The following is a 17,191-nucleotide window of genomic DNA, read 5'->3' on the forward strand; positions in this document are numbered from 1 at the left end:
CTGGAAGTCAGAGATCAAGGTGTCAGCAGGGCCGATTCCTCTTGAGGCCTCTTTCCGTGGCATGCAGACAGCTGTCTTCTCCCTGTGTCCTCACATGGTCTTCCCTCTGTGCATGTCTGTGCCCTGATTTCCTCTTCTTATAAGGACCCCAGTCAGACTGGATCAGGACCCACCCTAAGTGACTGCATTTAACCTAAATCATGTCTTCAAAGGCCATATCTCAGATCCCCTCTGAGGTGCCTGGGGTTAGGGCTTCAACATATGAATTTGGGGGGCACATGGTTCAGCCCACAACACCAGGGGAGCAGGGGTGGATGAGGAAAAACTGTACCTCAAACGAGCTGCCCATGCAGTGACGATGTTTGAAGCTGGGGCATAGGGATGTCATTACAAGATTTTCTCTATGCTTCTACTTGATGTCTTCATAACAAAAAGGTTTTCTTATTCACTCTTATCAAAGCTCACTTCCTAAAGTTCCACCCTCATCTGTCCTCTGAGCTCTGATTCAAGCCCTGTGGCCACAGAGCACATCTGACTCACCTGTCTCCCCAGCATCTGCGCCTGGCACACAGTCCGTGCCAATGAACGGTTCTTAAAGGAATAACCGAGAACCTCCAGTGGCTTCAGCTACACGCAGGACTAAACCCAAATTCCCCCACCGCGCCCCCAGCCCTCCCAGCACTGTGAGGCCTTGGCCTCCACCCCTCCTGCTTCTGAACGTTACGTATACGGTCCTCCACGTGGAATTAGCTGACACCCACCCAGGTCTCTCCTGACATGATGGCACTGACCCTCTCTCATTCTCTAATGTTATGTGAGCAGCTTACTCTTCAAACAAAATACAGCGTCCTCAGCCCTTCTTCTCACTATACTAAGCATGTAATAGGTACTCAGATAAATAAATAGGATGATTTCATGTCCATCAGCTAAATCTACAGTACTTAACTGTGGCTGTTAACTCACAGCAGAGTGGGGATCAGGACGGGCAAGCTGGGTTATTACTGCTAACAGAAATGAAGAAACATTAAGACCAACAGTTAACTGCAGCAACCAAACCCATTGGGTACAATAGGCACTTGTCCCTTACTTCATGGGGCAAAATGCGGACGGCCCTTCCTGCTTCAAAGCAGCCCCCCAATCAGTACCACTGCTAAGAGAAACGTTTCCCTGTTCGCTACCTTCCTCTCGATGATGGTCAGAGCAGTAACAGACAAGCACTACAAGATTCTGATGCACTTTCTCAATCGACACTGTCATGGTCAGTGGGTAACAGAATCTGGGCGCGGCCTCTACAGCTCCTAATGTTGAAGATTAATAAATGCATGATACTATGTAAATAGTAACTCTCCAAATCAGAGAGGAATGAGCCTCACATTTGCCGGTCATTCTGGACTCATCTGACCTATGGTCTCCAGCAGGCACCTCCTGCCCTGGTCTTCCCGCCTCCTCACCCTGGGGTGCCACATTGCCCCACAAGAATCACTTGACAACTATCTGAGAGGAAAGACATAACAAGGTATAGAGGCCCAATTCACTTTGTTAACCCATGTTACAGCTGTGACAGCCACAGAATCAACTTAGTTATAAAAGCAATTTAGTAGGTGATAACCAGCAGTTATTTTAATGAAAAAAAAAAGAACGACATAAAAAAATCAGAGTGCATTGCTTGGAACAAGCACCATTTCTTTAAACTTTCTTTCCAGCTATAAACACTTACACACACACATGCACACAGTAATGGAAAAGGTGTAGCTGCCTGATGGCTGGAGTTACAAAAGTTTTAAAGGTGCAGGTCCAGCCCAAGCTGCCAGCTCCTCAAAGACACTGGCTGAAGGATGATTTGGCAGGTACATGAGCTGATAACCTAGGAGCTCTTCTCCCTTTTTATACGGAAACTCTCAAAATTTCACAGAAGTAGAGAGAATAATGAATATTCACTGCCAAAGCATTCAGCTCTCTCTCCTCTTTTTTTTCTAGTTTGAGTAAAACAAATCTCAGAAATCATAGTATTCCACCTATAAACATCTCAGTATCTACGGCTATCAGATCATAACTTGACAAAACATATTATGAAGATTACACACCCAACAAAGTTAATAATTCCTAATTATCATTTAATATCCAGTCATACATTTCCAGAGTAACTTATAAACTTTTTTTTTTCAGCTAAAGAATGCAAATAAAGTAGATCGATGTAAAAATATCTAACTTTGTTCAGATTGAAATCATAGCCACCAGTAGTATGACCTATGACCTAACAGCAGCGGAAGCCAGGACCCAAATGGGGTTGAGGCCCAATGGTGACCTCCCATGGCCGTGGCTTCTCACAGTCTGACACGATCAACTGAGTCAACTGTTTTTCTAAAAATGCGCACATTCCAACTCAAGTGCACACCTAAGTTTCTTATAAAAAGAAAGCACATCCTAACAGAATAGTGTCAAAATACACACAACTTGGGTCTCTTTTGTAAGAAGGCAGTCTCATTCTCCCAACTCCAAATCAGGACTTGTGGTCTGAAAGGTACTAGTCACTCTGGGGACATCCAGGCAGGAGAGTGACCCTGTGGTCATTCCTACTCCCCAAGCCCCACACCTCTAGCAGCCAGTGGACTTCTATGTACACTCACTCATCGCCCAGAAGTACCAGGACCTACCCATCTCCCCAGTGGCTCCTCCTGCATCCCTATCACCCAGCGCCTTCCACGGGACATTACAGGGGGGTCAAATCACCCTCATCATATGTGCCAGGGTAGCCTGAGAAAGAACAGGGCTGTACCTGGGGCCACTTTATATGAGATCCACTCTGGTCTACTGGTTCTCTGGCAGCTCGCTGATTCCTACCTTGAGGAAATAGGCCACGTTAGAACAAGCCTGAATAACTGCTTGACAAACACCAAGACAAATGTCTGAAGACCAGAAAAAGCTCACCAATCCACATTTTTAAAGGTCTAAATCGGCATTTTTTGACAGCGCTAACCTGGAAAGAGAATTTAAATGTCTAAACTGTACTTTTATAAAACTATTGTCATTACTTCTGCTATTTTAGCTTGAATTTGTATATAAGTTTGAAAATAGGTATCTCTAAAATAGGTAATGAGAACAACTTAAGTACCAAATTTCACGAGTTGGAAGTGACCTGACATTGACTAGGGAGCAGAGCAGGAAGGTCTGCCAGCTCGCAATTGGCCGAGAGCAACCGGTACACTGTGCTAAGTTATGGCCTGGATAAGAAGCCATGCCCCAGAGCTCTCTGTCTGGCCTGCCTGTGGGAAAATGAGCTGGGGCAGTGACAGCATATAGAGACAACACAAAACTCCAGGCTCAGGCAATGAGGTAACAACTGATTAGAGGTAGCAACTGTCTCCTCTAATAGAGACAATGAAATTCATCATTAACCTTTTCTACGCCTAAATCTTTCCACTGCCCCCAACTCCAAAATTCTTCAGTTTTACTGGTTTTTTCACTTCTACTCCAAAACCTCAGAAATGTCTTACTGCTTCTCTCTGTCTCTCTCAATATTACTGAATGCTTTAACGTTTCTACCAAAGCTGGCAGAATGCTCTAGAAGAAATTCAGTCAATCCCATCCTTCTCCATCAGACAGGTTAGCACCCACTTGAAAGGAATGACTCTTCCTACCAGGCACCATTTGGCCTGACTGTGGAAGATGCTGTGTGGCTAGGACCGGTGCTTTGCTGGGAGTGAGCTAGCAATTCTCTTGAATGCTGGCAGCCAAGAGCACTGGGGACAGGTCATCTCCTCTAAGGGCCCTGGCCCACCTGTCTGTCTGCGACAGGGAAGGATGGAATTGACTGAAGATCTTCTGGAGGCTTCTACCAGCTTTAGTAGAAACATCAAACTCAGCTTTCCCCCCTTATGGTGGGCAGCATCCCTCTGCAGTCCAATGCTTGCAGGCTGAATCACCTTCTTAGGCTGTTTCCAGACTTAAACTATCTTTGTAGGTAACTGCAACAGATATAGCACTTAAATTAGACATGCATGTTCATAATGTAACAAAACAACGAGCAAAGAAAGTGAGAGAGGCAGCACCACACAATCCCCAGAAGACCACCCAGCTATACGTGATTTCAAACATGACCTTTTTTAAATGGGGCACCTTGTGAAACAAGGTGATGAGTAATCGTCATTGGAGGACATAGCTGGCTCTGAAGAGCGGAGGGTGGTAAAATCATAGGATTTATCAAGGTCTGTTTTAAACTTGTGCTTAAAAGTGCACACACACACTTATTAAAACGAAAACGACAGGTAAGACATAAAGACTGTATCTGAAACACATGCATTTCATGGAAACCCATTTTCCATTTTAATGGTAGCTTATCCCAAGTGGTTATTTCAGTCTCCTTACAATGCTGAGTTTATCAACTACTCTAACCTTTAATTAAAGCCACATTCTTAAAACTACATAAACTAAGGAGCGTTGTCTTGAACTACGTCCGAAATCCAAGTGCCAAATGTAACGTCATTAAAATCACTCAGCTGCTACTAGGTAGGGCAAAACTCAACCCGTGAACTGGCTGTACAGCGAAGCACAGCTTTTGCTTTTACTTGACATCAAAAAATTTAAGCCAACTAAGCGGCAACTGTTTCCACATTAAGCTTACACCCCATTGTCTCTAAGATACCAACCGTGCAAAACTTTCCGGGCCCTAACCGGGGCCAGCTCCTCTGCAGCCCCTGGTCACTGACCCGAAGGAAAGGCCATGTGGCGAGCCTGGGTCTGGGGAGAGTCACTGACCGGAAGGGGCGGAAAGGCGTGGCTCCTTCCTCCCCCGCCCGCCGGGCCGGCGGGACCACCTAAGCCCATTGTCCAGGGGCTCGCCTCCTATCCCATCCGCAGAGACCGACTCCCGCGGCCCTGTCCCGGGCCTTACCGTGCGCCGTCCGCCCAGGGACCTCAGCCCGCCCGCCACGGTCACCTCCAACCGTGTGCGCCCCCGGACCTCCCCACGCCGGGCCTCCCCGTCCCAGGCCTCTCCACGCCGGGCCTCCTCAAATCAGACCTCCCTTCCCTGGACCTCTCCAAGCCGGACCTCCCTGCGCCCCACAGCAGCAGACGGAAAGGAGGTCCCAAGGGATCCTCCCCTGTCCCCCCCCCGAGCCCTGGCCCCTCCGCCCGCCTCGCCCTGGGGTCCAGCCCGCCTCCCGCCGGTGAGGACGCGCCCACGCACGCTCACCTTCTTGCCCTTCTTGCCTTCCTCTTCCATGTCGCTGCGAGCCGCCCCCGCGGCCCGGCCCGCCCCGCCCCGGGAGCCCCACGTCGCCCGCAGCCGCTACATGCTCGCCGGGCCCCGCGGCCGCCGCCGCTGCCGCTGCTCCAGCGCCGCCCGCCCGGCCGCAATCTCCACCCGCGGCCGCCAGGGGCCGTCGGTGCCCCGCGCCCCGCACCCCGCACTTCCGGGCCGAGGGCGCGGCCACGCCTCCGCCACGCCCCGCGCGCACGCCCCGCCCCCTCCCAGCCCGCACGCCCCGCCCCCAACCCTTCAGGGCGGCCGGGAACGCCCCCTTTCTGCCCCTCCCCTTCACGGCGGCAGAGCCGCTTCTATCCCGCCCCACGGGCTATAGAGGGAGCGAGAGTGCGTCTGCCCCGCCCCCAGCACGCCCCCTGCCCCTCAGGGCCGCGAGAGCGGCTACAGCTTTTCAATTCTGCCGCCATCCTTAGGGCAGCCACTTCCCAGCCTACCTCGCGCTCAGGAGGCCAAGCTCAGGCCGATGGGAAACGGAGGGCGTGGCCGGCAGGAGGAGGAGGGTGGGGCTGGTGGGAAGGGGAGGGGCGGGGCCGGTGGGGGCGGGGCTAGAGGCAAGCGGAGGGAAGAGCCGGTGGAAAGGGGTGGGGCCTGTGGGGAGGTGAAGGCGGGGCCTGCAGGAGGGGTGGTGCCGGTGGCAAGGGGAGGGCGGGGCGTGCAGGGGCCGCTCCTTTCTTTTTCTCATTTTGCTTCTTCGTTCCCACCGCTGCAGTGTCAACTTTAAAATAAAATAGCCAGTTATTTTACTAGCAAAATAAGTTTATTTGGGACACGCAAACTATAGGGAACCACAAGCAAGTCCAGAGAACAAAAAGGGAATTGGGAGGGGCTGTTCTAAATGAAAGTTCACTGGAGGAGAGTAAGAGTGTAGGGTGGTGATGGCTAGTCATTGGCCGAGCTGGGGCATTTTCCATAGGCTATGCTTGTCACCAGGGAAAAAGAAAACCTTCCTCCTGCTGGGTAGTAAAGTAGTAGCCAACTTCCTGTTGGAGTTGCAAGGTATGTCCCTCCCTGTTTGGGGCAATTGACAAATAGTGGTAGGGAATGAGAGCTCCCTCTACAGGCCTTCCTGACTACAATTTTAGTTGAGGTTTCCTTTATTAATTTCCACATTTTCCCTTTTGATCAAGATCTTTCTCTGAAAGCATTGCTGGTCCAGAGTCAGGTTTTCTGACTTCACTAACCTTTATCCCTCAGTACCAGGAAAGAACTTCCCTGGGTATCCTGTCCCACCTTAGAGGGAAAGTGCACAGATGGTAAACCTCTTGATGCCACAGTGAGTAACAAAGAAGGGTATTAGGGAGAACTCTCAGGGATTTCTTATTCAAAGTCTGTATTTTGTCAAGGTCATAAGTGTTGGAAATCATCTTGAAGTACCCAGCTAACATCACCTTATTAGGCAAGTCATTTTTACAAAGGTTCAACATCCAGCAGGTACAGAACTTAACAAGTATACAGAGCAGAATTAAAAACAACTTAAACCCAGTTTGTATGATGGCTCTAAACCAGGAGCCCAGACCTAAGGGTAACCAGCTAAATAGATCAAAAGACCATGGATCGTCACATGAAATTTGCTGTAGCCATTGTCCTTGTTCCTGAATTTTATGTAATTGGGTTTGTACTTCTCCAGAGCCATTTATGCATGTACAACAAGAGGTGTATGTTATCACACAGACAGCTCCTTGCTCAGCAAGTACATAATCAAAGGCTATATGATTATCCAAAACTATTTTAGCCAATGAGTCAAGCAGTCGTTGCTGAGGTGAAACTGCTTTGACTTGTGGAATAGGCCAACTTTCCTAATGTTAGGGAGAGATTTCTGGTCATTTGTTTATTGGCACTTACTCCAATCCATGGAAAGAAAGCTCTCCCTGCAGAGGCAAACCCAGAATCACATGCACCTCCTGGAAGTTCTCATTTAAAGTGAGTACAGAAGTTTAAAGGGACAGACCAATGAGAGGCTTCTGTTTTGTTGTGAAGAGAGACTAGAACAGTGAATACAACAAGGGGACACTGTCCTTTTATCCTCTAGCTATCAAGGCAATGTGTTGCCCAAGTATTAAGACCATTACCGAAATCTCCATATATAGATATAGCCAGGAGGTATGCACAAGCCTCCTGCATAAATGTTAATCTATGGACCCATTCATTGGTATAGAGGCTTTAGCATCATTCAACCAAGGCTCAGATACTATATTATCAAACGGCTACCTAAATATATGTGTATGTCAGTGAGCTTAAAAATGGCCTGATTTACAGTGGCTGTCCCACACAGTTTCTTATATGGATATTTGAAAGATCTCATTTCCCCAACCCAGGGTTGGGTTAGATTGAAGCAAGGAATGAGGTTAGGTGGGCTTACTACCCTAATTTATAAAATGGGCCCGTGGAACAATTTAAACGTACATTTGGAATTCTGGCAAAATTACTTATAGGGTGAATAAGCAGTCATTACTGTCTTGGACAGATCCAGGCTTCTGATGACAGGTCTGACAATCAGAGAGGTTTCCCCCTTTCACAATAGATTTGGAAACGCAGACAAGGGCATTGTCTTTCCAAGAAAGAGAGGGAGAAAATAAAGTAAGAAGCAACAGTGAAAAAAGAGATTACAGACCTGAATCCAGTCATCTTGGGAAAGCTGTCTCCTTCAAATGCTGCCCGCTTCAATTCCTGGAAATCTTTAATTTCAGGTCACCAGATGGTATGCAGGTCCAGTCAGGGTTAGAAGCCTTCTTTATGTGCAACACGTGAATTTAAGTGTCCACTCCCTGGACTTTGGCAGCACAAGGGTTAGTCAGTAATATCTGACAGGGGCCCTTCCAGGGAGGCTGGAGAGAGTCCTTTGGGAGGTATCTTTTCCAGTAGACAAAATCTCCAGGTTGCAGTGTGGTGTTTTGGGGTTTTCATCTCCTGGGAGCGCACTGTGAAAAGATTGCTCCTGAAACATCGTTATTTTCAACAGAAGCAATTAGGCCTTTACCATATTGAAGCATATCTCCCTTTGTTATCTGTGGATCAAAAGAAGCAGAAGCCAAGTGCATGGGGCATCCTGTAGTTATCTCAAAAGGTGAGAGTTTATGAGCCTCAGAGGGGGTAGACCTAAAATTTAGAAGAACTGGGGGCAGTGATTTGGCCAGGGTATCTGGAGGGTTTCTACAAAGTTCACCAATGGAGTCTTAATAATGTCATTAGTGCATTTGACCAGTCTAGAGGATTGAGAATGATAACCACAGTGAAAATGCTGCAGAACCAGCCAAACAGCACAGGCCTGTCCAAGTACTTGACCAGTGGAATGAGTTCCCTAGGGACTATGAAGTTCGAGGGGGGTTCCCCGGATAGGGATAGTCTTTTCTAACAGAATTTTAGCCACAGAAGAAACAGTGACCTATCTACAAAGGAAAGCTTCAGTCCAGTGAGAAAACATGCAGACCATAACCAAAGATATTTATATTCATGAGACAGGAGAAGCCATATGAAATCCATTTGCCAAGCCTCAAATGGTCCACTGAGAAATTTAAAGTATCTGGGAACAATACAGGGAGGTTTTCCTGAATTATGTTTTGGATAGGTATGATAAGCAAAATGGGCACTTTTTGCAGGCTTACTAATATTTCCCCTCCAGTACTGGTGCATAACTGTTACCATTTTATCAGTGGACCAATGATTCAAGGCATGTGCAGAGGTTAGCAATGGGAACTTCACAGACTCCGGTAGCACTGGGTTGTTATTTGCTCCAAACCAGAGCTTTCTCTTTTTGTCAAACCAACAATTGCTGAATTTCCAATCTTGTTTTTCTTTTTCTGAGGCTGACTGTTGAGCTTCTCTAGCCAATTTACTAAGTTATCATTTGGGGAAATATCCCTTTGAATCATGACAGAGGTTTGGCTGCTCTTGGTTCCTTTAAGAGTAGCATTCATGGCAGGAGTATCAACAAGGTGATTCCCTTCAGCTTCCAGAGGGTCAAGCTCAGAATGTCTCAAGATCTTAATAATAGCTAAAATGGTAGGTAAAAGTTTAGCACCCATAATTCCTGAACATAGGAGCCATCTTTAATTTTATTTCTGCTGGAAATAAGGAAACTACATTGTTTCCACAACATTCCAAAATCATGATCTACTCTGAAAGTATATCTACTATCAGTAAATGTTGGCAGTTTTGTCCTTGGCTACAGTGCTGGTCCATGTGATTGCGTATAATTCAGCTTGTTGGGCTGTTGTAGCCAAAGGCAAAGACGCTGCTTCGATTACATCAAAAGATGTTGCTGTTGCATATCCAGCACAATATTTGCCATTGTCATCTTTTAAATAAGAACCATCCTTGAACCATGAGAAGTCAGCATTACCAAAGTAGTTTCCTACAGATCATCACAAGAAGTCAGGAAGTGATCTGTCAGCTTTAAGCAGTTGTGAGGGACTCCATCCATAACGGTGGGGAGAAAAGTAGCAAGGTCAAGGATATTACAACATAAAAGACTTATGTCAGGAGCAGTTAACAAAAGGATTTTATAGGTGAGGGAACTGGCTGAAATACGTTGAGTGTGGTCTGAATTCAGGAGGGCTTCCACAGCGTGAGGTACAAAAAATGCTAAAGGGGATCCCACAATGATCTTCTTGGTGGCGTTAAACAGAAGGGCAGTGGCAGTAATGTCTCCAAGGCAAGGGGGGTTATCCCCTGCCACAGGGTCCAGTTGATGGCCATATATGGGTCAACGGTGTCCCCGTGTTTTTGAGTGAGCACCCCAAGGGCAATCCCTTCCTTTTCATATATAGAAAGGAGAAAGGGAATCTGATAATGGGATGCCCAAGGGCAGGGGGGTTCATTAAGTGCTCCTTTAAGGCTTTAAAAGCTACATCATCTGGTTCTCCCCATAAAATTGGATCAGGGTTGTTGTTCTTTAATAAAACACACAGAGGTTTGGCCAAAAGAGAGAAATTTGGAATACAATTTTGACAATAGCCATCTAACCTGAGAAAACCTCACAACTGATGTTTAGTTTGGGCTTTTGAGAAACTCAGGACACTATGATGACTGTCTGGGTCTAGGTATAGCCCTTATTTCTATATCAGATGCTCTAAATACCAAACCTGGGTCTGCACAAACTGCAATTTTTTCTTGGTGACCTTGTGTCCCTTTAAGGCTAAAAGCTTTAGCAAGTGGATGCTGTCTTCCTGTGAGGAGGCTTGGGAGGGAGAGCAAAGCAGCAAATTGTGCACATATGCAACAAAGTAGAGCCTCTAGGAAACTTCATATCATCCAGATCAGCCTTTAAGATATATGAGGAATAAGAAAGACTTTCCGTAAAACCCTGAGGCATTACTGTCCAGGTGAATTGTTTTCCTTTCCAAGTGAAAGCAAAAAGGTATTGGCTACCTTCATCAAGTGGAATGCTAAAGAACACACTGCATAAATCAGTTACAGTAAAGAATTTGCCCTCAGTTGGGATGGATGCCTGGAGTGTATAAGGATTAGAAACAATAGGGTGTTGAGGGATGACAATATTATTTATTGCTCAGAGGACCTGGACAAAACTTCATCCTCGGCCAGTGGGTATTTTTAAGGAGAAAATAGGAGTATTACAGGGACTAGTGCAGGGGACAAGGCCTTGGACCTTGTAGTCCTCTATTATCAGCTTAATGCCCTGGAGGGCCTCTTTATTTATAGGGTATTGATTAATTCTGGGAAGAGGCTTTGGGGGTCTATTTGGATCTTAATCGGAGGTGCACTGTGGATACTGTCAATATCAGTTGTGTATTTTGCCCATAAAGACGGTGGTAGCTGGTCTAATAGGGACAAACGACTAGTGTCCTTGGAATTAGCTTCACTGTAATCAGAGACAGAGTAAATAGATGTTGAAGGGTCATTTAATTCACCTAGTTGACCATTTTGGTTGCTGCTGTCAAGTTCTAGAATTATTCCCCTGTTTTGGGAAAAAGAAATTCCAGCATGATATTTTTCTAAGAAATCTTGGCCCAATAAATGAATAGGAGCAGAAGAACTAAGGAGAAAAGAGTGAGTATCTCTCAAATGGCCTAAACAAAAGGGGATGGGTTTAGAGACAAGACCAGTGGGCTTTGTTTGAGACCCCACTATCTGAACGGTTTCAGTACTCCAAGGCAAGGGCTGTTTAATAACAGTGGGGCTGGACACCAGAGCATGGCTCCAGTCTTAATAAGTACAGGGAGAGATTCATTCCCAATCTGGAGAGTGGTTTCCACAAGTTGATTAAGGAGAAGGATTGGGAAAAGCTCCTGTGGTTCCTTGGAGCCCTGTCCCTGGAGATTAGGAAGGCACTGGAAAGAGTGATTAGAGAGCTGAAAACCCCTGGAGTGCTTATGCTTCAGTCAGTGTCTCTTCAAATGCTCTGGCTTTTCACAATAATAGCAGAAACCAGAAAATTTCTGGTTCTACCCAGGAGCCTCCATTTGTTGAAGTTGAAAATAAAGTATTTTTGTGGTCTTCCTTTCAATTGAATCATCTAGGGTCCAATGAGCTGGTCTGATATAGTCACCAAATCTGGAGTGGACACAGTCTCCCATTCCATCCTGGTCCTTTCTACTAGAAGGGAAAGGTCCTGGTTCAGCCCAGTGGATTTAACAGTGATTTTACTCAGTGGATTTAACATCCATAGGGAAGCCAGAATTTTCTTTAAAAGCAATCTGAAGCCAACTGTAATAGTCATAAACAGGTTCCTCAGGCTTTCATGTGCAAGCCTGAATTTTGTTCCAATCAACAGGCTTGGGAAAAGCTATTGTGATTGCTCCGTGGAGATTTCCAGCGAGTATTCTAGCATCTTTCCAAAAGTTAGAGGTTTCTTTTCCTAAATCCCTTTCAGGATGTTCCCATCAGGCCAGTTTCATCCAATGTTGGGCCTGACCTTCACCAACAAGCATGTGGATTAGTTGCTAGAAATCCAAAAACCACAGATAGTAGGTCTGAACAACTATGTTAAATTCATCAGCAAATCTATGGGGTCTTCGGTTGCTTTTGGAAAATTCTTAACACAATTCTGCTTTAGTCCAGGGAACATATGAGATTTGGGGTTTATTTAGATCCTCAGAGGGCTTAACTTTAAAGAGGCAGATTCTAATAGATTCAGAAGAAGAGAGGGCAGGGACAGGTTCAGAGAAGAGAAGTTTGGCAAGAGAATTAAAACGGAGAAGGGGAGGGTATAGAGAAGGTGGAGGTGGTGCAGAAGGGAAAGAGGAGGATGGCGTCAGGGGCAGAGCTTGAGACAAAGGAGCAGAGGAAGGGGAACATGAGGCTTCAGTGGAAGCCATTTTGTTCTCTTGTTTGTTTGGTTGTCTTGGTTAATTTAGATAACAGCATTTTGCAGAGAGGCAATTTCAGAGTCCTGAATATGTTTAGTAGTCCAAAGGTATCATTTAAAATAGGCATCCCATTCAGTCTGTTTAATTTTAGAGCTGCGTCTTTCTAATTTAGTTCCGAGAAAATCAAGTTTGGAGTGATGGAAAATTCTCCACAATGGCCGTTGGTGTTCTAAATCATTTTTAGTTAACTCAGTACATTTAGTTAAAAATGTGCATGAAAAGGGACCATAGTTTTTTAACATAAAACTGGCTGAGGTCCCTGAAGGAGGGCTGCCCTTAGAGCATTTAGATGACTGGGATCCCATTTCTCAAATTTTTCCCAGGACAAAAGAAAATTCCTAGCTAGCCCTATTCCAAAAGGAACTTTACTAAAGTTTCAGTACACTCCTGAAGAAAATAACCGATTGATCCCCGAGGATGAAGCCTTGACCGAGAAAAGACAAAGCCTTTCATGATCCCAAATAAAGTCAGAAAGCTCAAAATGCAAGGAGACTGGAGCTCAGAATCCAAGAGGAGACTTACCAAACTGAAAGTTGGTGGCAACTCATGGAAGCAATGAGCACAAGGGGCTCAGGGAAGGTACCTCACTCGATTCCAGGGGTCGTCATCTCTCAGGGGCCGCCTACTTGGGATCCCACTTTCTGACACCACTTAATGTCAACTTTAAAATAAAATATCCAGTTATTTTACCAGAAAAATGAGTTTATTTAGGAACAGCAATTAGCAATTTGGGACCTACAAACTACACAAACCACAGGCAAGTCCAGACAACAAAGAAGGGGAGCTTGCTTGTACAGAGAAAAAGTGGGAGCTGAGAGGAGCTGTTCTAAAGGCAAGTTCTTTGGAAGAGAGTAAGAGTTCAGGGTGGCAGTGACTCCTCATTGACTGAACTGTGATGTTTGCCATTGGCTGGGCTTGTTGCCAGGCAAGAAGAAAACCTTCCTTCCTCCTGCTGGTGTCGTAGAGTAGTAGCTAACTTCCTGCTGGAGATGCAAGGTAGTTTCTTTCCATTTGGGGTAACTGACGCTGAGTGGTAGGGCATGAGAGCTCCCTCTACAGGCTCTCCCTACTCCAATTTTAGTTAAGCACTTCTTTATTAATTTTCACAACCACGAAGCCCTTTTCTAAGACTTCTGTTTCAATGCCGGCCTTCCTTAGACAAACAGGTCAGGAAAGTGGAAATGCAACATCAAGCATGTCTGGACCCTATCAGAATAAAACATAGAACCTTAACAGTCACCTGGGATAACTGCCACCTTTTACAGAAGAGGTCCAGAGAATTAGGTGGTTTGCCCAAAGCAGACTGCAAATTGGAGTCAGCGGCAGCAGGCCAGCCATTTTGCCACTAAACCAAGCTGCCAGTAAAAACCATACAGCACAATTAGCATGCAAACTGATGCCAAGCAAGCCAATACTTGTCTCAACTGATTTAGTTAAAGTATTGGATCCTGTGCCAGTATCAATGTATGGTCTCTCAGCTCCATATTCACTCTCATTTCCTGCTCTGTGGGATGGAGCCAGGTCCTTTGAGCATTCCTCCTTTACCAGGTGACCCAGTATAAAGCTTTGCCAGTAGAAGCTGCTGAGAGGCAGTGCAGGAAGAAGGGGCTTTGCTGCCTGGTTCTGGTGAGCTCTCTCGGCAAGCACCTGCAGAAGGAGAGGCTCTGCAGGGCCCACCTCCCTACATCAAGGGAGCTTCTCCAGTACAGGTTCTCTGCAGCATCCGCTCTGCAGTGCACAGCTGCCAGCAGATTCCTCCAGCACCCACCTTGGGGAGTTTTATATCCAAGTGCTTCAGCAAGACACCTCCCCATGAACAGCTTTCCCCGCATTCCAGAGGACGGACTTCCGCTAGGTTCTGCCAGCACTTCTCTGCAATTCAGTGAGCTGTAGCTACGCTCTCTTCAACAGTCTGGATCTCAGCCCTGGGGGTGTGGGGAGGTTTATTCCCTGGGAACTTTATCTCAGCTCTCAGAATAGTAGCTGCTCCTTATTTTTACAATTCTTGATTCTTCAGTTCTCTTCACTTTTACTATCCAATCCCTTGTACCTAATCCCCTTATACTTAATAATCCTTTATAGTAAATCTTTCCTGTACCGTGTTTCTGTCTCCTGACTGGACCCTATTTGGTACAGATACCAAAGAAATAGTTGGTCTCTAGCATTCTCCAAAGGTATTAGGTATTCCAGTCCCTTTGGCACAGAAATCGGAAGTGCAGGAAATGATCCTTCAATCTACCTTCTGCAATAATTTAGCTTACTACATTCACAGACAGAAATAATGCAGGGCATTTGGTACTTATTCTCCCACCATTCACAGAACAGAGGCCTAATATTTAAGGTCTTCCACTAATGTACATTTCCATACTTATCACTCTGTAATGCAGTAAATAACACTGCTAAAACTTTCCTCAACCTGTGTTTTAGGAAAAACTCACTCTACTCCTGTATTTCTCCTTTACTCTCACACTATACACCACACTCACAACACTTCTGACACCAGATGCGTGAGAGTTTTTCCCACATCATGCAATTCTGTGACACCAGCCAAAAGTCCTACACTTTAACTCCATTCTGACACTGTCTATCTGGAGATAGCGTCAGATCCCACAGGTTAAGGACTCAGTCCCACAAAGTCGCCCTGCCCCCCACTTCTGATGCCAATCTCAAGTGCAGGTTGTCACCTGTGCTTCTGATCAATCAGAGATTCCCACAACCCCCTCCCTGGGTTTAATTAATTTGCTAGAGTGGCTCACAGAACTCAGAGAAGCAGTTTACTTACTGTTTACCGCTTCATTATTCAAGGATATGATAAAGGATATAGATAAACATCCAGATGGAAGAGATGCCTAGGACAAGGTATGTGGGAAGGGGCACAGAGCTTCCATGCTCTCTCCTCAGTGAACCACCCTCCCACCACCTCCACATGTTCACCAACCCAGAAGCTCTTAGAACCCCATAATATTGAGATTTTACGGAGGCTTCCTCACATAGACGCAATGACTTATTAACTCCATTTCCAACCCCTCTACCATCTCTGGAGGATGGGGGTGGTGCTGAAAGTTCTAAGCTTCTAATTATGGTCTTTCTGGTGACCAGCCCCCATCCAGGAACCATCCAGGAGCCCACCCAGAGTTGCCTCATTAGAAAAAAAAAGACACTTCTGCCCAGGAAATTCCAAGGGATGTAGGAGTTCTGCGCCAGGAACTGGGGGAGAGACCAATATGTGTATTTTCTATTATCTCACAACCTGACCCTCGGCTGACTCTCCTCAGGCTTCTTCAAATCCACACTCACAGACCAGGCTTCAAGTAAAATTCTGCCTACTAATAATCAGATGGTGATAATTTTGGAAATAAACGAGGACCAACCAAATGAGAACAAGCAAAGGCTATGCGTTCAGAGTTGGCTATAGCGAGAAAGTCGCCCCTGTCACTTGGTTTGGCACAGACCCAAAGGCAGGCAGGGGATGGGAGAGCTTCATGGTGGAAAAAGGGGGGCTCATGGGTGTCGTGATGGGGGTTGTATGCCGGGGGAAGCTGGAGGTGGGCTAACTAGAAGTGGGGCATCCTCGTGATTGGTTAGGGGAGTGTGTTTGGCTGTCTTTGATTGGTGCTAAGTAGGAAGTGGAAACAAAAATTGGGGAAGTTGTCAGTTATTGACCAAGTCCTGATCATCTGGCTCATTTGGATTGTTGCAGGAGTTATGGTGTGGCTTCCTGGGTTGTCACTAGAGGAAGCAATCTGACTTCCCCTGAGTCTAACTAACTTGCAGCAGCTGTCTTCCTGGGCTGGTTGCTGCAGGTTGTGGGTCAGAGGTCTATTTTTATATTTGGTCTACTCATTGTCCATTTGTGTATTCAGTCTCTCATAACAGACACCGATGAGGCCAGCTGCAATATTAACAGAAAACAATATTTCTCCCAAGGTCTCACCTTGGCTATAAAGTGTACTAACAGCCTCCTTCTTTTGCGCAGTCACTACTTTCTTACCAATAACCTCTCTAGCCTGCTCTGTGGCCCCACCTCATGAACAAAAATGACTGAGATCCAATTACTAAATTGTCTGCACTTCATGGAAGCAACAATCTAGAGCTGAGTCTCACTTCCCCTCTCCTCTCCTTGAATTATTCATTGCAATCCCCAAATCTTACAAAATCCCCTTTCTACTCTCATAATGAGAGGCAGCCCAGAATCCCCTGGGGTTCTCCTTTATTGCAGCAGATTAATGAACCAAACTTTGTTGGACGCCTGGTTTGTCCCTGGTAGACTTGGCTGTTGGGCTTTATCACCCAGCTCAAGTATCACCTCTTCCACTAAATCTTTGGATGCAATTTTTCCCTCCTCCAGACCCCAGAGCACTTTATTCATATTGCTGTGATGCTAGAGTTAACCATGTTAGGACTAGACTGGAAATAACTATGTTATTTCCTCTACTAGATTGTAAGCTCCTTTAAAGATAGGGACTGAGTGGGATTCCTTTTTTTTTTTTATGATAACCTAGCATTATTTTTTTTTAAAGATTTTATTTTTTCTCCCCAAAGCCCCCCAGTACATAGTTGTATATTCTTCGTTGTGGGTCCTTCTAGTTGCAGCATGTGG

At 46.0% G+C, this 17,191-nt stretch overlaps 1 protein-coding gene across 4 annotated transcripts in view; it reads right to left on the reverse strand.

Moving 5' to 3' along the window:
• Positions 1–5,358, reverse strand: part of CCM2 (CCM2 scaffold protein) — a 50,437-nt gene extending 45,079 nt beyond the window's left edge. For 2 of the 4 annotated variants that reach the window (XM_070502848.1, XM_070502736.1), the window contains exons 1-2: positions 3,779–3,869; positions 2,777–2,841 (exon numbers count right to left, since the gene is read on the reverse strand). In XM_070502848.1, coding sequence (XP_070358949.1) covers positions 2,777–2,841; positions 3,779–3,854 — 141 coding nt within the window. In that variant the 5' untranslated portion in view covers positions 3,855–3,869. Of the gene's footprint in view, positions 1–2,776; positions 2,842–3,778; positions 3,870–5,194 lie in introns of those variants that run through there. The other 2 variants (XM_044771339.2, XM_044771330.2) reach the window with 1 other exon arrangement.
• Between the last annotated feature and the right edge of the window lie 11,833 nt (positions 5,359–17,191).

This window comes from Equus asinus, chromosome 1 (assembly GCF_041296235.1).
Source record: "Equus asinus isolate D_3611 breed Donkey chromosome 1, EquAss-T2T_v2, whole genome shotgun sequence".
Taxonomy (NCBI): domain Eukaryota; kingdom Metazoa; phylum Chordata; class Mammalia; order Perissodactyla; family Equidae; genus Equus; species Equus asinus.